Source organism: Martes martes, assembly GCF_963455335.1.
Source record: "Martes martes genome assembly, chromosome: 12".
NCBI classification, from domain to species: Eukaryota; Metazoa; Chordata; class Mammalia; order Carnivora; family Mustelidae; genus Martes; species Martes martes.
Genome location: NC_137900.1, coordinates 1,603,014 through 1,623,698, shown reverse-complemented (window position 1 = coordinate 1,623,698; position 20,685 = coordinate 1,603,014). Strand labels below are relative to the sequence as shown.

General features: G+C 58.4%; 1 protein-coding gene across 1 annotated transcript in view; it reads left to right on the top strand.

The window, feature by feature from the left end:
- SYK (spleen associated tyrosine kinase) overlaps window positions 1-20,685 on the top strand; it is a 69,538-nt gene that overhangs the window by 18,016 nt on the left and 30,837 nt on the right. Inside the window, exons 2-3 of the mRNA XM_080819500.1 lie at window positions 10,531-10,990; window positions 12,608-12,768. Of these exons, the coding sequence (XP_080675626.1) occupies window positions 10,577-10,990; window positions 12,608-12,768 (575 nt within the window). The 5' untranslated portion in view covers window positions 10,531-10,576. The remainder of the gene's footprint in view (window positions 1-10,530; window positions 10,991-12,607; window positions 12,769-20,685) is intronic.

The window sequence follows — 20,685 nt, the reverse complement described above, 5'->3', positions numbered from 1 at the left end:
AGAGAGATCACAAGGAGGCAGAGAGTCAGGCAGACAGAGAGGGGGGAAGCAGGCTCCCTGCTGAGCAGAGAGCCCGATGCGGGGCTCGATCCCAGGACCCTGAGATCATGACCTGGGCCAAAGGCAGAGGCTTAACCCACTGAGCCACCCAGGTGCCCCTAAATAATCACTTTCAAAGCAGATGGTCTAACTATACCAGTTAAAATACAGGATTTATAGGAGTGGACCAAAAATAGGACCCAAACCTATGTTGTCTACAAAAAACCTTGTCTCAGATGTAAAGACACGTACAGATTAATACAGGAAGGGAGAAAGATATCCCCCCCAATCAAAATAAAAGATGGAATAGGTACATAAATTTAAGCTGAAACAGACTTGATAAAAATAGAAGATTATCAGGGATAGAGAAGAGTGTTACACGACAGTAAGGGATCAGTTATCCAAGGAGATAGAACAGTCTTCGACACGTACGTGCACGACAGCATCAGAATCCACAAAGCAAACACAGATACAACTGAAAGGAGGACAGGCAAACCCACTACTGCAGCTGGAGATCCCCATCACCTCCTACCAGCAATTGATGGACCAAGGAGACAGAGAGTTAAAGGGGTGACGATGACCAGAGCCGCACCGTCAATCCCACTGGTCTACTTGACACTCATAAACTGTTCGATCCAACAACAGAAAAATACACATTCTTCTCAAACTCACATAGAACGCTCATCAAGACAGAGCACGTTCTTGGAAAACGTATGTACGCATGCTTACATGAATAAAAAATAACATAAGTTATGTTCTCAGAATACAAGGGAATTAACCTAGAGATCAGTAACAGAAGGATAGCTGTAAATTCCCCCAAAATTTTTAAATTAAACAACAGACTTCTAAATGCACTGTAGGTCAAAGAAGTGTGAAGAGAACTGTAAAAGTATTTTGAACAGAATAAAAATACAACATAAAATTTATGGGATTTATCAAAAATTGTGCTTAAAAGGAAATGTATGGCGTTAAGTGCAAATATTAGATAAAAGGAATATTTATAAAATCCATAAACTGTGCTTCCACCTTAGAAAACTGCAAACTAAAAGAGCAGAAAAAGCCTAAAGCAAGAAGAAAAGAAATAATTAAAATAAGAGCAGAAATCCTTGAAATTGAAAACAGGGAAACCATAGAGAAGAGACAAACTACCGGTATCAGAAATAGGAGACATCAGTACTGACACCACGGACATCAAAAGAACAGTGACCAGATAGTGTGGAAGAGTCTGTCCTCACAAATGTGACGGCAAACGTGAACGACTAGTTCCCAAAAGACACAAACTACCAGGACTCACAGAAGGAAAAAGAGCCTGAGTAGCCTCATCTCTCCAGTTTAAGCCAATAATTTAATAACCTCCTCCCTGCCAGGGTCGGGGGAGGTCCATGCTCAAATGGTTTCACTGATGAATTATATCATACATTGAAGGAGGAAGTTATACCAATTTTTAATAATTTTCTCTTCCAGAAAATAGGGGCAGAGGGATGGAGACATGAGTGTGCCCTCGTGTTCAGGTTAATGTAGACCCAGATGGATAGAGAGAGACTTCAGGTGGTGCACACATACAGCCGGAGTGTGCTTGTATGTCCACTCTCTCTGTCATCTCAGGGGGTCTAGAGGCAGTGGCATTCTGGTAACCGCGAACCCACCTTGTGCTCCGATCTTGGTCTCTAATACCACCGCCCATCACAAGGAATAGGGAAACGAGAGCATGGAGGAGTGGACCGAGACGCATCCTTGAGACACGCTCAGTATCTTCAGTGCAGTGCCCCCCCAAACAGACACAAACCGCAATGACAGGGCCATTGGCCCAGGGCACAGGAACCGCTGGAAGTGTTCCCAGTGGCCACACAAGGGCCGCCAGGGCAACAGAGTAATGTTTCATTAAAACCTAACGCATGAATTAAATAACCTTGAATCCATACTTAAAAATGACTGAACACATAAGTAAGAGGGGAGGATAGACCCGTCTACTCTGCAGAAGAATTCCAGACAATTTATGTAGATCCTCTGCGCTCCAGGGGCTGGGACACTCCTCCCCTCTCCTGATGTACGGACGGCACAGAGTTTCTTCCTTCCATACGGGGTGGGACGGGAAGAGAAGGGGATGGGGGAGATCACCCTCACAGTGGAGAAACCCAACAAATGCCAGCTCGGCCCGTGTCGAAGAGGAACGCTAACGGTGATGAGTCTCGTCGATAGCCCGCACCCTTGATCTGATGTGAGGTGGACAGCACTTCCCTGGGGGGTCTTTCTCCCCAAAACACATAACTTCAGTCTAACCATGGGAAAAACATCAGACAACCCAGCTGAGGGACCTTCTACAAACTACCTAAGAAGGCTTCCTCAAAACCGTCGAGGTCGCGCAGGACAAGGAAGGTCTGAGGACAAGTCCCAGCCGGCAGGTGCCTAAGGAGGCACGAGAACTCAGTACCGTGCGGTATCTGGGCTGGGGTCCGGGGACATAAAAAGAAGGCATTAGGTAAAAAACTAAGGAAATCCAAAGAAAGTAATAAACGAGGGGCTTTAGTTAAGAATAATGGGTCATTGTTGGTTCACTAGTTGTGAGGGACGTACCACGTCCTGTAGGATGTTAAGAACAGGGAAACTGGGCATGGGGTGTACGGACATTCTGTACTATCTTTGTGATTTTTCTGAAAATCTAAGTATATCCTAAAATGCTAGTAAGTTCATTTACAAACTAGAGAAAGAGACGGACCGATACCATCTCTGCCCTCCTGGACACAAACGTTGGTCAAATACACTCATCTAAGTAAAGATATATTAAAATTAAGTCAGAATTGTGGTCAGTGGTGCGAAGAAAGGAGCGGGGTACCTCAAGCGTCCCTCGCTGATCTGGGAGCATCCGAGGGTGCCGTACTCGGAGAGCCCCCGGGGAGTGATGGGGGGACAGTGAGTGACCCTGAGATCAGAGGGCGGAAGGCTTGTTAGCAGAGAAGCGGTGTGACCAGGCTTTGCTGGAAGGGCAGGTGTGTTTGGAAGGCGGGAGCTAAGACGGGGAGGGCTGGAGACCCGGCAGCACAGAGAAGAGAGCTTCCTCAGAGGACGTAGACTTTGTCTTGAACAGTCACACAAATGGCGTTGTGGGTGCAAGTCCTCAGACCTGAGCCCAGGAAGTCACAGATGGCCGGGCCCCACCCCCACGGCTTCTGATTCTGCAAGCCACGTGGGGCCTGGACGTTTCCATTCGCATTTCTTGAAAGCTCCGTGTGATCTGCTGTTGCTGGCCCCAGGGTCACACATGGCCAGCCTCCGCTGCACGGGGCCAAGGAGGGAGCACCGAGTTTGGTCACAATGGCCTGCGCTTGCATTAGGATGTGTGGGCCAAGGGGCCTGTTCCCACGCCCCCAAGGTCCTCCAAAGGCTGTAGCTAAGGAAGGGCTGGCCTCCAGCACTGCTTGTCCCACCGCCTGTGTGTCCTTTGGGAGGTAACCGATGTCCTGGGCTCAGTGCCAGGCCTGACGAACCTGGGTACCACCACCTTTAAGGATGCGGGCAAGTCAGCCGATGCCCTGGGAGCCAGCACCTGGAAGCGTCCCTCTGTCATCCTGTCATCCGGGTCACCACCCACTATCGCTCTCAAGGTGCTCACCAGCCAGGTGGGCCCTGAAGGTGCACCTGTCCTCCCAGCGGCTCGGTTTATCGTCCGTAAGATGGTGTGGTGCTTGCACAGACCTGTCTTTTCTGTAGGCCTGGGATGCAGGATGCCGTCCATTACTTCCCGAACACATCCTTGCGAGTCTCCTGGACGCATCGAAGTAGACCTTCCACCAGAGTTCTGGGAGCTTCAGTGCGTGGAGAGGGTGTCTCTCCGTGCCGTGCCTCCTGTGATGTTTCCGAGTGGAGGTTGGCCTCTCCTAGCTCTCCCAAGTGTGGGAGACAGCGCACCCCGGAGTGTGAGCGCCACAAAAATTTTGGTAGACCCAGCTTAGCACGTAGACATGAAGAGCGTGTCTGCTCAGCCTCGCCAGCCCCCTGCCTGCCAGGAGCTGCCATCCTGATCAGATTCTCTAGGATTTCTCTCCTACTTGATATAGTTTTATAAGGGAATTTGATACTTAAAATGTCTAGTTTTTTTTTTTTTAATATATACAAAATATCCATGAAATTTTTGGTAGACCCAGCTTAGCACTTAGGTCCCTGGGACTCGGGGCAGGCTCGTGATGCTGAGTCTGCTCCAGCAGGATCCGTGTCCTTGGGGACATGCACATCTGAATGCACCGCTCAAGGGAGCCCGTGGCCAGGGCGATCGGCACTTCTGCTTTCCGGCTGGTTTTGTGCTGAGGCTGGAGGCGTGGGCCCACTTCCCTAATTACAGACACTGTGCAGCCGCAGGAAGGACTCCAGGTTGTAGGGGTTTGTCTTCTGCTCTGACTCACTTCCGCTGTTCTCCCTTGGAGAGTTTCTCTCCATCTTTGTGGGCTTTTCCGCCTTGCACACGCCCTCGCTGTCCCGGGCGCCTGATTCCAGACCTGCGTTTGAATCCAGGAAAGGAAGGTAGGTCGAGCGTGTGGAGGCGAGCACATCCAGAAGCCTGAGCTCCCGCTTTCCACTCTCCTGCGGGGTCTGCAGGAAGGGGCTGCACTCAGGTTTCGGCAAGTCCAGGCCTGTGCCCTTTTCCTGCCCAGCACACGTGAGCGCCGTCCCAGTCCTTTCCTGTGGTCGTCCTGTGGCCAAACTGCCCTTCTTCCCGTCCTATAACTTTGGCCACCTACTCAAGCACAGGGCACACTTGTGTCACGGGTTTATGACATCCACGAGCACTGTCCTCAGCTTCCGTCATGTGATGCTGTCCTGAGTCCCCCACAGATGCGCTTGCACGGACGAGGAGACGGTGCGGGACTTTTAACTTACACTGAGCAACACTTGCTGTGCGTCCCTGCGGGTTTAAATCAGGTGGTTCGGCTTCTCCCGCGGCCACTGGCCTCCTGTGGTTTGTGAGAATGAGGTGCAGGGATGGGGACCCCCAAAACAGTATCCAGAAGCTGAAAACCTCAGCCAGACCTCTCTGGACGGCACGGGAGGAGCCAAGTCTCTGTGGGGTGACCAGGTCTTCCCTGGAGTGTCGCTTAGAGCAGGACGAAGGAAACAAGGCTGTTTTGTGGCCCGTCCTGCTTCCCTGCGCAGTTTGCCCCGTGAAGAGGCCAGGGAGAGGCACCGGTCACGTTCAGCGTGTTCTCGTGTGTTACGTCATTGTCTTCATTTCTCCTGCTTTGGGGACACCGTGGCTGGGTGTCTGGGGCCCCGCTGGCAGCAGCCCCATCCCCTCCAGGACAGCAGGACAGGGATGGGACCCGGTGATGTCTTGGATGTCATCTTGTGCTCACGGCGTCTCCGCTAAGCCCAGCTCACGCGTTCGCAAGCACGTCCCCGCGCCTCAGTCCCGCCCGGGGCCGTGCACATTCCTGTGCGCCGACCCCCGGGGAGAGGCCGTGCAGATGCAGCCCTGTGTCCCCGGTCCTATCTCGGCCCGCCTGCCGCCTCCTCCCCCCCCGGCCCCTGGGGGAGGACGTGGCCTGCTCATCTCTCTGCTCACCCCACGTGCAGGATGAAATGCCGGCTCGTGGCCAAGGCTCTCAACACGGAAGCTGTTTGCAATCCAGACTCACCTCTCTGTGCGAGTCCTGAGCTGGGGCGGGTACCCCGGGGCCCCACCTCCCGGGGCCGAGTCTGGGCCGGGCCTGAGGGCCCCCCTCGGCAGGCTCGGGGTGTAAGTGAGCAGGAGCTCCTGGTGAGGAACGGGACCGGCAGCCACTTCGCCAGTCCCACCGGGAGGCAGGAGTGGTGTAGACAGCAGAGGCCCTGGGGTTCGCAGCCCTGGGGTACACGCCAGGTGCCTGCGGCGGACCCCTCTCCTGCGCCCCTCCCGCTGCTGTTTTCCTGGAGGAAAGACACTCACTCTCTCTCCCACACGGCACCAAGCAAAATCACTTGCACGTAGTAGCTGCTCAGTGAACATGAGGAATGCATGACTGATTGCTGTTTTCATGTTAACTTCACTTACGATGGGCTGGTCACTTATTTGTAAGCAAATATGTTGAAAGCGAACATTTATGTTGACATCAAAGCTTAGTATCTGTGATCTGTGCTGATACGCAAGGGAGAGAGATCAGGCAGGTACGAAGCAGGATTCTGTAGAGTCTGAAAATCCAGACGCTGCTTGAGAGGCGTCTGTCTGTCCTTGGTGCGCTGTCCAGGCCCGCGAGTTCTGGAAGCATCGCGGACGAACTCAGGTCTGAAGGTTCGGTGATATGTTCAACTATTGAAACTTCTCCTCTACCTCTATGTGTTAGTAAAAAAAAAAAAAAAAAAATCACTTTCTCTGGCCTTAGATTTACTGTTTGTTTCTGAAACATGTGTCTCCGTCTTCTGAGAAACTGTGCTTTCCCCCAAATGCAGAAGGGGGGACACTAGATAGAGAAGGGGTTGTACGATCTTCCCCGGGGGGCCGGGTCCGCAGCGGCGTGGCCTGTCGGTGGCCTCGGAGAGGCTGGGGACAGCGCCGGGGGTGACGGTCTCCAGGAGGACAACCCCACATCGCTCAGGAAGCCGGTGGACACAGGGCTGGCTCAGGCCAGGCGCCAGGGGTCCTGGGTCTCCGTGGGTGACCCAGCATCTGCGTCCACATGTTACCTCCCACGCGGCGGGTCCCCCTGCGGGAGACAGTGCCTGCCGTCCTCTGCAAAGTGGCCCAGGGTGGTCGTCCAAGTACGGGGGTTGCTTTGGGTGGGCCCCCTGCACCTGCCCTGATCTGGTCACTGTAACCAGTCAGCCGGCCCCTGACCAGCCCAGGAAGCCTTATTGCCCCTGTGGACTGGGCTCTTTCCTCTTTCTTATGAAAATGAGTGAAACCCACAGACAAGGCGGCTCCTTTTACAGCAGTCGCACACGGATTTCTCTCAGCTTCGAGCTGCGGAGGGAATTCCCAGGCAAATTTTTATCAGGGCTTCTTTGCATCGATGTGGCTGGGTGGCTCTGAGGGTCCTAAGCAAGGTATCTTCAGTTCCCCTCGGTGGCAGGGCTCTGGCAGAAAGCATCCCCAGATTTTGCCCAGAGTCTCGTTCATTTCTGCCACTGTCACCTCGGTCTGTATTCTGTGGGGAGGCTCTGGGGCCCAGTGACACGGTGTCAGCCACCTTAGCCTGCTGAGCGTGGACGGAGAGGTCCTCTGCAGGAAGTCAAGGGGCCGCACCTGCAGGAACCACGCTTCGCGGCTCTTAAGAAAAGCAGACGTCTCCAAGCACCGGTCACGGCCTCTGACAACGGGGACAGACAGGGCTTAAACAAAAACGGAAGTACAGAGACAGCCTGCCCCCTTCATGGCTGAGGCTAAAGCACTGAAACAGACAAGGATTTCGGGAATGAGAATAACACTGTCGAGAACGTGCTTTCCCCAAGGCGGGGTCGTGCATCTCCAGCCACGAGGGAGGGTCTTTGCCGGGAGAGGGAGCCACGTCGGGTGGTCCACCCCCCTTATCCACAGATGTCACGATTATGAAGTCACCGCCGAATGTTTCTGCAGCCCACAGCCAGCGCTCACCTCGTCCGCGTGGTCAGCTGTGGACGTGCGCAGGGCAGCGAAGCCGTCGTCTGCTCCCACGCCCCTTCCCAGCCAGCCGGGGCCGGGGGGGCTGCATTCAGCCTCCTTGTCCCGTCCAGGCTCACACTGCAAACAGGTGTCCTCTCCGGGGTCTAATTACTGCCGTGTTTTATACATTTCTTTGTGCTTTTGGCTGGTGACAGTGTTGAGAATGTCCTCATGCTTAGTGCGGTGTGGTCCTACGTGCCAGCCGGCCGTGGTGGTGGGGCCCGGTTCCCTCCCTGGGACTCTGCTCGCTTCTGACCCCACCCCCTTTGCTCACAGGGATGGCGATAGTGAACTTCACCAGGGGATATTTGAGCGTCTAATCTAGTGGTGACAAGTTCCTTCCACTTTAATGCAGTGGAAGAAACGTGTCAGACTTGCGGGCAGCCTGGCCCGTGAGCACAGAGGTTTCTGACCAGGCGGCCTGGGGCTCGTTGGTCCCAGGGGACATTTGAAAACATCTGGAGATGGTTTGGGTTGTCCCAGTGGGGGATTCTGGGGGTGCTGCTGATGTTAGTCAGTGGAGGCCAACTGGTCACGGACAAGACAGCCCCCGTGACAGAAGGATCCAGCCCAGACGTTGGGAAACCCTGAGCTAGGGTAGCGTTGGGTGATGACAGGAGGGGCCGACAGAAGGAGGGTGAGCCGCAGTGTTTCCAGGTGCGGTGAGGGCGGAGACATGCTTTGGCCACCGTGGAAAAGGCGGCATTCATTAGCTAGAAAGCCAGTGCGAATACCGGGGTGCTAGGACCACTCACAGTCACGACTGGGGGACACCAAGTGCAGACCCAGGAGTGGCCGTGCCTCTGCTTGTTTAGGTCCCCGCGGTGATGGCAGTGAAGCTGGCCGCACTTTGGAGAGGGTCTTGGGTGACATGAAACCGTGTGGGCAAAGTGCTCCAGACAGGGAATGCTCTAGAAATAGTGTGACGGGGACAGGGATGGGAAGGGGCTCGCCGACATCGCCTGCCTACCAGGTAGGGAGCGGCCGTGAGGAGGGCGGGTGGTGGGGAGAACTGGGCAAGACGCTTCGGCGTGTGCGAGAGGCGGTGGTTTCCTCCGGGGCGACGTCGGGGCAGACAGTGAGAAGCCACGGCTTTGGGACGTACTTGGACGAAAACTCATGAGAGATCCCGGGAGAACTCCTGGTCCAGTCTCCCGCACGGAGCTCAGACGCCCCCAGGAGCGGGCATGCCGTCTGCTGACTGCGGAGGTTAGTGAGCTGTGACAGGGAGGGGTCTGCAAACCCTGGGGTCTCATCCCTCCCGAGTGAGGGCAGAGGGAGGCACCTGCGGGCATGTGACGTTGATGTGCCTGATGGACAGCCAGGTGGGAAGCCCAGGTGAGGAGCGTTTAGGTCAGGAGCTCGGTGGGCACGGCAGGGTGTGGTGTCGGCGAGGATTGCCAGAGGCGGGGAGGGGCGTGTGCAGGGAGAGGGTCAGGCTGGAGCCCCAGCCCCAGCCCCGGCTTGCAGAGTAAGTGAAGGAAGGAGCCACGGAAGAAGAGAGACTGACCCACTGAGGCAGGGCCGCTGGGCTCCGTCCAGCGCTCCCAAAGGTCAAGCCGGATAGGGTGGGCAGGGCCTGACCTTGGGTTTGGCCACCTGGTGACACTGGCAAGAGCGTAGGCAGAGATCGCCGGCGGGAGAGCCGAGGGACGGGGCAGGGTTTTGGCAGCTACGGAGCCGAGGTGGGTAAGGCGCCCTCGGGCCTGCAACCCGTCTCTGCACCACCCCTGACGAGGGCACGTTGACCTATGCACGTGGGCCTCAGCTTCTGAAAACAGAACCTCTCTCTGGATGCGTTCTTTTGAAAACGCTTTTATTAATCAGCCGGTGTTTGTGGCCACCCGCCACGTGCCAGGAACCGTTCTGGGCCCAGATGGGGCAGTGGGTGCTGGCATCTCCGTGTTGGTCCCAAAGGCAGCACGTGGGTGGGGGGCCAAGGTGGGAATCGCGCTCATGGGGGTCTCCACGTGGGAAGGGATTGTGGTCCGTGGCGATGAGCTTGGCGGGAAGGTGCGGGGGGGGGGGTGAAACAGCAGAGTGAGAGATGCTGCCCCAGGTGTCACAAAACATGATTTCGTGTCCTAAAACGGTTTTCTGTTATGAGCTGCCCATCGAACCCGGGTCGTAAGAAGGCCCCGGAAGAGGCAGGGAGGCCGCCTGCCTGGAGGAGCTCACCCCGCACCGCCCCGCAGCCCCAGCGCCCTGGAAAGCTGGCTGCGCACGTGTGTGCCGGCCGAGGTATGGGGGTGGGGCGTGGGTCTGCTCTGTGGGGTCCAGGGGACCCCTCTGTTTCTCAGTTTGGAGCTTTTGAATAAAGTGATTTCAGGCATGGAGAAAAATCATGGGGAATGTTCAAATAGGCCCAACTCAGGCAGCAAATCCTCCCTGTGGGTGTTAAACCCAGTGCGAGCGGCAAACTTTCCCCGGGAAAAGGCAGATCTGGCCTGAAGGCAAGTCGTAGGTGGGGACGGGGCTGAGGCTGAGGCCACGGGCAGTTGGAGGGAGGTGCACAGAGGGGACGCCACTGCCCTGGGTCCCTGGGTCAGCAGCAGGAGTGGCCTGGACGAAGGCCGAACAGCCCGGGGGATCACCGTGTGAGCCAGCGTTGGTGTCCAGACAGCAGGGGAGGACGGCGTGTCGTGATAAGCCCGGGGGGACCCAGCAGAAGGGCCTGGCTGGGTGCTGGAGGGAGCACGACCCGGGCCTCACAGACAGTGTTCACGCCCCAAGCTAAATAGCCCAAGCCTGGGCCCTGCCCGTCCTTGCCGGAGGCTTCCCGCCGGTCGGGCAGACCCGGTCCGGCTTTCCGAGGGTCAGCGGTTCAGCCCCTGTGCTTGCTGCCCGGGGCCTGACCCACGTCCCATCTTCTTTCTCCCTGCCAGGAAGACCCCCGCCGTGCGCCGTGGGCGCTGACAGGGAGGCGCCAGCATGGCGGGGAGCGCGGCCGACAGCGCCAACCACCTGCCCTTCTTCTTCGGCAACATCACGCGGGAGGAGGCGGAGGACTACCTGGTCCAGGGCGGCATGAGCGACGGGCTGTACCTGCTGCGGCAGAGCCGAAACTACCTGGGCGGCTTCGCGCTGTCGGTGGCGCACGGCAGGAAGGCGCACCACTACACCATCGAGCGCGAGATGAACGGCACCTACGCCATCGCGGGCGGCAGGACGCACGGCAGCCCGGCCGAGCTCTGCCACTACCACTCGCAGGAGTCCGACGGCCTGGTCTGCCTCCTCACCAAGCCCTTCCACCGGCCACCCGGGGTGCAGCCCAAGACCGGCCCCTTCGAGGACCTGAAGGAGAGCCTCATCCGCGAGTACGTGAAGCAGACCTGGAACCTGCAGGTGCGTCCCGAGCCCGGGCCGGCGGCCGTCTCCCGGGGGGTCCCGTGGGGAGGGCGCCCCGCCTGCCGGCCGAGCGGGTCAGCCGGCGGGCCCGCGCACACGGGGCCCCCGACAGGCCACCCGGGAGTCAGCAGGGGTCGCCCTGTTCAAGCGGACGGTTTCCTGATTCTGTAGCTTCCTAAGTGACTCGGGCAGAACGTTCCGGGCGAGCACGCGGAGCTGCAGCGGCCCCTGGCTGGCCGCCTGGCATTCCCCTGAGCACCCTGTCCTGCCCGGGCCTGTGCCTAATGACCGACCCTCAGTGCCACTCGGAACGTCCCTCTGCCCGCTGTTCCCAGCCACTGGGAAGGAAGACCCCCAGCTAGTCGGGTTGGCCACAGAGACGTGTGTGTGTTTAATGAGTACGCAGTGACACGTTGTCATCCACAAAGGCCCCAGGGTGGGGCCGGGGGACAGCTCAGCTCCCGCCACACTCTTCCCAGCCCCTGATGTCCAGAGCTAGCGGGCTGGCGGAGGGTCTCCCGCTCAGATATGGGTGTCCGGACATCTCTCTTGCGTTTCCCGGGTGCTCGTACCATGGGTGGCAGCGGGCTCCGACGCCCACGGACGTGTGACAGGACAGGCTTTTGGGGGACTCTACACGGTGACTGCTTCCCCTCCTCGAGTGGGATCTCCGTGGATCCAGCCTCGCACACGGAGAGCAGCACCCTGGTCAGCACCGGTCGTTAGCCATGCGAGCTACGCCTCAGACCATCTTCTTACGTTTTTAAGAGTCCGATCAGACGTGTGGAGCTGTACTTTACACACAGTAAAACTAAGCTTTTTAGGCCTACCGTTCTGTGATTTTTGACCAACACAGAGCACCCCGTAGGTCCCACTAAAACCAAGATGAGCAGCCCCCACCCCAGGCCCCAGAACCACCCCCCTGCGTTCCGTCCCTACAGTGCTGCCTTTTCCAGAACGTCATATGTGAAGGGACCCACACGTCCCCTCATTTGGATTCATTATATTTTTATTTTTACTTTTTCTTGTCCCTCTTTACACCGTCCAATAACCCAATGTGGGGTCCTCATTTGTGGCTGCGGAGAATACCTGTGTCTCCCGCTAAGCGAGTCCGGGAAGGGAACCCAGCCAGCCGTCAGCCCCTCCCGATTTTGTTTTCCACATTGTCACAGCTCATGCCCTCCGCGCCCCGTGGCCACATTTACACGTACAGGCAGCAGCGTGTGAGTGCTGGGAGGTGGCCTCGCTGGGCGGCCGGGAAACCCGTGTCTCCTTTGTGGCCTGCGCCCGGGGGCTGCCGCGTCGCGGTGGGGAGGAGTCGGGTTCTGATCCAAACCTGTCAGGTCGGTGCAGGGCCGTGATCCACAGGGGCCAGGAGGCCTGGTCTTAGGGCCTGGGGGATCGTGCCAGTTTCTGAAGCCCCGTCCAGCTTCAAGAGGCCTTGAACCTGCACCGGTAGTTGCCTGCCGGCGGGCACTAAATCACACAGACGGATTTTACGGCTTTATTTGTGATGAATGAATGAGCACGTTGGGACTCGGGACCGATGAGAAAGGGTTCCTGCGTCTTGTTCTCATTCGCGCGTCGTCCCTCTCTGCTCCCTTCTCGTGGCAGGGCCAGGCCCTGGAACAGGCCATCATCAGCCAGAAGCCTCAGCTGGAGAAGCTGATCGCCACCACGGCCCACGAGAGGATGCCCTGGTTCCACGGGAAGATCTCGAGGGTTGAATCCGAGCAGATCGTCATGATAGGATCCAAGACAAACGGAAAGTTTCTGTAAGTCCGGGGCCTCCCCCGCCTGCCACGCCGGGCCTGCCGGGGGATGGGGTAACAGCTTCCCCGTCACTGGAGCTTCACGAGCCCACACACCTGTGGGCCCGCCGGGAAGACGTTTCCAAAGCCGTCCCTTGTCATTCAGCCTGTGTCTTGCCCAGTCCAACCCCAAGGCCAACACTCTTTTCGGGTACTGAGGGACATAACCTTTAAGAAATGTTATTCCGCCATGTGTTTTGCTTTTCGTGGCAAAGACGAACGCGTAGCGGTGCCTGTGGCTATCAACACTGCGGCCCGCTCACTCACAGCCCCCCAGATGTCAGGCCTTAAGGTCTCTTGTGTCACTGGGAACTAAGCGCCAGGAGGACGGATAACAAAATGTGCTGAGAGTTAGAGCGGTTTCCTGTGATGGGATCCCATGCGGGTGTGTGGGCGTCAGCCTTACAAACTCAGAAATGAAGCATGGGTCCCGCTCTGCTCATTGTCACCCGATGGCCGATGGACCTCAGTCCTCGAGATCCTGGGCATGCCGGCCCCCCTGGGGCAGGTCCGTGGTCGTGGGTGGCACGGGCTGTCTCGGGCTGGTGTGGGCCGTATCCCCCGGTGCTGTGGCCCAGCGGACACCCCGGTGTGGCCGGCAGGGGTGCAGCCTCTCCTTCCGTCCCTGCTCGGTGACGCTCCAGAACAGAGTAGCCGGGTCGGCCCACGGTGGGAGTAGGGGTGGGGATTTAAAGGGCACAGCGGCAGCCTCCGACAGAAATCCTGCGGCGGGGACAGTTTTCCTCGTGGGGCACCTTGTCTGCCCCTGAGGTTCAGACTTTTACCGTCTTCTTAGGACTAATTCCCAACACAAATGTCGTGGGACCGTGCACGTGGCATCTTGGTGCCTCAAGTCAGCCCCGAGTGGTCTGTTCCAAAGAGTGAGCAAGGCCTCTCGCCTTCTCGATGGCTCAGACACCTGCTCCCAGGCTTGCTGGGGACCAGCTGTGGTCAGAGCCGGCGGCCTGCTCCCCGCTCACACGGGGCACCCTGGACGGCCGAAGGCTCAGCTGCGGGCTCCTTCCCCAGCAGTGTTCTCACGTCTCATCCCCGCCTTCCTGCAGAATGTCCCTCCTGCGCTCTTTCCAGTCACGGACCCAGTGTCCCCTAGAGCCCACACTGTGGGGGCTGCCAGCACCGTTCTGCACAGTAGAGACCGAGCCACACGACCGGCTGCCTCCTGAGCTGACATCCCGGGGGGGGCGGACACCGAGGAACTGAACCGAAGCCGTACAGCGGCCTGGGGAACAGGAGGGAAGGACTGGACGTGCCGCGGTGAGCGTAGCCGGTTCTGTTCTGTGCCGAGACAAGGGGCCTCGCTTCAGGGAGACGCTGAGCAGAGGAGACTTGAGGACCGGGGGGAGCCTCCGGCGGGGAAGGGCGTGTGCCCTGGGCACCGCAGTCAGTCCGCACACCTGGGGAAGGTGTTAGGGCAGAGACGGCTGCTGTTCGTGGGGCCCGAGGGAGCGCGCTCGGCGGCCACACGGCGGGCATTCACGCACGCCGGAACCGAAGGCCGTGTCCGCATTCTGCACATTTCAGGGCCGCCGCCTCCTCGAGCCCGAGTGCAGGAGTTGCGCGGGATGCTTGTCGGAGGACAGAGCGGCGTGGGGCTGGCATGTAGCTCTTGTGCTGTGTTCCTCTCTGTGGCCCGTGCCTCACGGCTCTGCTCCGTGGCCCTGTGCTTCTGTGGCCCAGCCGTGGGGCTCTGTACTGTGGCTCTGCTCCGTGGCCCTGCACCGTGGCCCTGCGCTGTGCTCTGTGTACCTGGCTCTGGTCAGGGCCGGGGCTCTGGGTCTCTTCCCTGCAGACGTGCCCTCGTTGTGAGCTCGGCTCCTCTGTGTCTTCTAGGGCCCCTGGCGCGCTCCATTGAAGAGGAAGGTAGGATTTGGGGTGGGGACGGCCACGCGGGTGCCTCGGTCTGCGCTGCTGGTTTCCTACACTGGTCTGGTCCCGGCCCTTCTAGGACACGGTCTGGCTGCATTCAGCAGCCTGCTGCATGCTCCCCATCCCTGATCCCCTCCGCACTGCTTCTCTCAGGGGCTCTTGTTCCCGGCACGATCCTGTCTGAGACTTGTCCTGGCCAACCTGCCCTCCCCAGGCCCCCCAGAGCCCCCAGCAGTATGATAAGAACCAAGGAGGCTCTCAGATCCAGAAAAGAGCCTCGTCTCTGGGGCTCCAAATGCTGGGCATCGTGGACTCGATTTAAGATAATCTGATGCATGTCAGCGTGCTGGGCATCATGTCCACTGCTCTGCAGGTGTTTAATAAATGCAGATATTCCTTGACATGTGGTGGGGTTACATCCCAACAAACCCTTAGTAGGTGGGAAATATAAGTCAAAGATGTATGCCATGCCCCTGTGCCCCCGGACAGACGGCTCATGCCCCTGCGCTCCGGGACAGACAGCACGGCTGAGCCCAGCCCCCACGAATGAACTCAGAGCCCCTCACTTGTGCGTACGGTCGCCGTGAAGCCCGTCTGAGAGTCAGGTGTTGACTGTCTCACGTGTGTCATGAGACGCTGCGTGGAAAGTGACGGAACCATCTGTTATCCGGTCCCCCGGATGGCGTGGCTGCCTGGGGGCTGCGGCCGCCCTGCCCGGCGCCGCGGCGGGGGCCGCACTCCACACGTCGCCCGCCTGGGGGAAGATCCACGTTCAAACCGGAAGTACGGCTTCTACGGAACGCGTAGCACTTTCTCTCCACGGCCGTGAAGTTGGAAAATCACAAGACGAACCGAATCGTGAACTGGGGACTCCGTGTGCGAGCTGGTTTGGGGTCCTGGAACCCAGGGGACGCCGCTGGGCAGCGCCGGAGGCTTGGCCGTTTCCACGTAGAGAACGACGTGGAGGGTCAAATGGGGACGTCGCGCGCATTCACTCTGGCACCTCTGGTTTGCATTTACGGCTCAGTGTGGCGAGACCCCTCTCTGGGGAGAGCACACGCCCCTGCCGCCGCGGAGGACACGGGGGGAAGGTCAGCCTGTCTCGAAACCTGTGAGGCCTGCGCGAGGCTGTGAATCGTCCCCCGTACGGCTCAAGATGCAGGATGTAAATCCAGAAACCCCCAGCCGCCAGGCTTGTGTCGGGGGGATGACGGCCGACTCCGGCCACGCTCCTCTCGCATGAATCGGGGTGTGAGGTGCATGTGTGGAGGCAGAAGCCTCGGGCCAGAAGGGATCTTACGGCTCATGGGGTAACCCCTGGACTTTCTAAGGGGCGCTCGGGCACAAGGGAGCTTGCTCACGGTGGTCAGGGAAGTAGGAGAGGAGAGTCCGGACCCAGGGTCCTGAGGGGTCTGGGCTGAGACCGGCGCAGTGGCCTGCCCTCCCGCAGCTCCCCACGCCAGGCATGGCGCCAGGGCGTATCCTGGGGCAGTGTCAGCTTTTCCCCGTCTGTCTCCCGTCCACACAGCCTGCCGGGACCACACGGCGGTGACTTAGAAGAGGCAGGCATCAGGGTCTTCGCACTATGCTGGAAGAATGAAGGGTGCGGGCGTGAAGGGTCTTTACCGCGGAGATGGATGGTGTGGGTCGACAGACCCTCGGGGGACGTCATCTGCGGTGTTCCTAGAGACGATCATTCCCCACCTGCTGTCACGGGCTGGATGTTCACGTCTTCCCCAAATTCATACGGTAAACCCTAGCCGGTGTAGCCGTGTTTGGAGGGGGGCCTCTGAGGGTGGGCGGGGTCAGAGGAGGTCGTGAGGGCGACGTGACGGGTTCGTGGGAGCAGGAGGCTGGAGGCGTCCGTGTGTGCAGGCACCGGGGCGGGCCCTGTGAGCGCACAGCCAGACCGGGGCACCGACCGCCTGGGAGGCGGGCTCTCACGGCATTTGGAATTCACCGCACCTTGATCTGGGACTTCTGGCCTCCACGGCCATGAGGAAGAGATGTCAGCACTGAAGCTGGTATTTTGACTAAGACCCCTGTGTGTGTCTGGGGTCTGGCCAGACACACGTGAGGACAGGGACACGCCCGTACACCCCCAGCCACGGTCCTACCGGTAGGGGTCAGAGCTTTCCTTCCTGGTGACCCCAGGGACCAGGGCTCTGCTGGGGGGCAGCGCTTGGCTCTCCGAAGCCCCCCACGGTGACATGATGTGCCGCCTTGAGAAGTTAGTTCAGGTGGAGCCGAAAAGTGAATTTCTTAAAAAGGTAAACAACTTATTTTCCAAAAGTTACGCATCCCCCTCCCAAGGAAGGACCCAGGATTGGTGGGTTCCAAAACATGTCACTTGGAGACCCTATTTTAAAATAACACAGAGTTAGGTGCAAAGCATATGTTTTAGGATAAGAAAAGAATTGCAACATATTATACTTTTTTAAAGCTGCGAAATAAGGTAACAAACCCTCGACATTCAGAAAGCATCGGTGCCATCTTTGACATAACTGCCCGAGCCCGCCCAACAGTACCTTTTATTTTCTCTATTTTTCAACTGTAACGCTGGACTGCCTCTTCCACGGACAGTAACGTGGTGATATTATTTCCTACATATGGAGAAAAGAAAACCTGGTCCTCCCTCTGGGTTCATCACTTAGCAGTCGTGACGCACGGATGTTTTCAGAATCCTTGCCGGCGTGGGGAAGTCGGAGCAGGGGAGAGAGCGGTGTTCTCTGGTTGCGATCAGGTGTCTCTCTCGAGCCGCGTGGAAGCCGGTCACAGTGCTGGGCCTGGCCTGGCCTGGGCCGGCCGGCCGGGGCAGAGAAGCCACGGCACGTGGTGCGGGCGGGCAGGGGCAGCGTCAGCCCAGGCTCGCGCCCGTGTCTCCAAGGGCACATCGCAGCGGCTGACGTGCCCCGGGCAGTGCCCTTCACTTTGTCACGTGAAGTATCTTAGAATGAAAACACTCCAAGATTCCATATCCTGCAAAAAAAAAAGTGGAACTCTCACTTTCTTTGTGTTTGGTCCCCAGGTAGTTATTTGATCGTTTGTGGCTTAAAGTCCTCGAAGTTCTTACAAAGCCAAGAGCAGCTTCGAGGTGAGCTTTACGAGACGCAGATGGGGGCTCCCTGAGTTACTGCTACAGGGAAGGGATAGTATTTCAGATTTGTGGAAGGACCCACCACAGCAGGAAGTCACCAGCCTCATGCTCGCCGTGGTGTCCTCTCCTTCCTGAATTTAGCCGCTTAAAGGGAGAAGCGAAGGACGTTGTCAGTCATTCAACAGGGTGTCCCTGCATCCCACCAGATAGGTGCCGGGCGCCGTGAGAGGGGCCGGGGGACCGTGACAAACAGGACGGACCCTGGTCCCCAGCTCACCATGCTGGCCTGCTGGGGGCGGGTGTCCGTCTCAGACGTACGTACCGCTTGGTGTGCAGCCTTCCATCCGTCACAGTCACCCCGTGGGAGCTCATGGCACTGTTGACCCCCAGGGTGCTCTGGATTTTACTTCTGTGCACGTGTCCCTTGTCCCTCAGTCCCATGTGTTCCGAATGCCATAACTTCAGGAATGGTGGCGACCGTCCTCCTAGGTGGAGCCCCAGTGCTCCCAGCAGGGTCTCAGCGGGTGCCATCACTCTGGGGAAAGGGGCATTTACATGTGCCCTGAGCCGTGAGAAGAAGAGAGCACAGAAGGGAAAAAAAAACATGCAAAGGGGACAGCTGGAAGTGTGGGTGCAGAGTCTGGGCGCCGACGCCGTGACCTGAGCATGGCCTGGCCGGGAGCGGAGGCTAGAGGGACCAGCAGGCGGACGGGGCAGGAGCCCCTCCTCATCTGAAGGGCAGCCTCTGAGCAGGTGCCAAGGAGGAGAGCAGCTTGCCCGCCGGAGCCCTTCCCAGCCCCCCGGAACAGCGGATCCCGGTGTGGCATGCTCTTAAGGGCTTTGTGTCCAAAATTCAGGTGCCACCTGACATCCTCCCCGTCCCTTTCAGAGAGACACAAACACTTTCATCTGAATCATCCTGCTTTATTAGCCATTTCCAGGTAGAGTGTGACGCTTCCGTTATTCCTGCCTTTCCCCCTTCCTTCCCGCCCCTCCTGTGCCCTCCCCGTCATCCTCCACCCAGTCCATCCTCTCCCGCCCTTACACACCTGCACACACACGCGCACTCACGCCTTTCCCGTTCCTGGCTCCGTGGGGCCCTGCGGGTAAAGCAGAGAGCAGCAGGTGCGGAGAGCCTGGTGAATTGTTCGGCGTTCTGTGGGCAAGTGGGGACTGGAGGGTTCAGTGACGGCGGCTGTCGGTCCGGCCGGAACCGGGGCGCGCCCATCAGAGCCCTGCGGCCTCCATGTCATACGGACCCGGCATGGGGATACCGGAGGGCGCACCTGTCACCCTTGGATATCACAGTTTGTTCCTTTGGAGGCTCCCACCAAGCACGCAGCACACCTGATGTGTGCTGCGCGCGGTTCCTTATTCACTGTCGTCTTTCTCGGCAAGCTGGACGGTGTGATGTCTTTGGAGAGGTTTTCCAGCTGCCCGAATGTCTCTCCACCTGTGTCTTACCTGTTTTTAAACTCAGCCACTGATTTTTATTTTTTTTTCCCCACCAGCGATGTTTCCTTTTTCATTTCTAGCTGCTCGGTCTGCGGCAGTGGCGGTCTCTCCGGTGCTCCAGGGCACGTTTAGAGGATCTTACCGCCACGGCGTGTGTGTGATGCCGTCTTTTGTTTCCCTGCACACTCCAGATGTAGGCAGCTGGTCTCCCAGGGATGGACGGTTCCCTTACAGAAGTCCTCGGGGGCACACACCTCTGTCCCCCCTGCTCTGTCCCCACCTCCCCTGGTTCTCACGACTCTTGCTTGCTTAGGTCTTCGTGATCTTTTCGAGCTCGTGTTGACTGGTTCGCGCTGTGGGAATCCTGAGTGTCCTGTGTTGGGGTCTCAGTCTTCCAGGGTTAGAGACAACTTCTCAAGATCCTGCTTTGGGGGGACTCTCAGGGGCTCAGGTCCCGGGGCCCACCTGCTGGCCAAGGACACCACCCTTACCCCGGCAGCTCTGGGTGTTTGCCCTGAGACCAAACTCACGTCATTTTTTGGTTCTTATTTAGCCCTCGCTTTCCCCTGCTCCAGCTTCAACTCCCTTTTTCTTAATATACTTAAATTCCAAATGCAAAGTGTGGGTTTAGAGAAGCCCTTTCGCTGGTGTGAGAGATGACGTGTGGCTGGCCCGAGCCCCTCGTGCCGCGACGAAGGCCATCGGCGCCGTCACTGGTCAGAGGATGCCATGTTGCCGGACGTGTGTGGTTCTGGGGGCCCGGGTCAGCGCTGAGGCACAGCCCATCTGAAGTGAGAGTTTGAGGTGCTTGTGGGCTGATGTCAGTATGAGCTCGTTGATCTGGCCGAGGTCCCTGAGAGGCTAGACGAGGGCGAGCGTAGCCCGGCTCCACTTCATGAATCAGAGCAGAGAGACGAGGGTCTCGGGTGGGGACCCGTGTTCTGTGCTGATCACGCTTTGCAACGGGGCCCAGAAGGTGTTTTCTTTTCTCGTTCATGGATCTGTAGGGACCCGACATTGCCTTCCCTCCCGGCCCTCCAGCTCTGCTCCCCAGAAGACATCGTTCTACAGACGGTTGGCCAAGGACTGGCCCAAGACCCCACGCAGGGCGGTGTCCACCCTGGACGGGAAGGGCGGGCCGGTGGGAGCCCCCTGGGTCTATCCGTACAGCCCACCCCAGCCACAGTGACTGTCCCTTGCCATCCCAGCCCTCTTTCCCCTCTGGCCAGCCGGGTTCTGTGGCGCCATGGAAACAACACGCGGGACAGTGAGAACAGCGAGGTGGCGGGCCTGTGCCCTGCTCTTGTGTTCTGTCTGCAGCAGACCTAGCCTAGTGTCCCAGGACCTGGGGAGGAGGGTGGGGGACGTGAGAGTCCCTCTACCACCCGGGTCCTCCCATCCCTGCCAGGGCCTGGACCTCACCAGTGCACAGTATCTCTGAC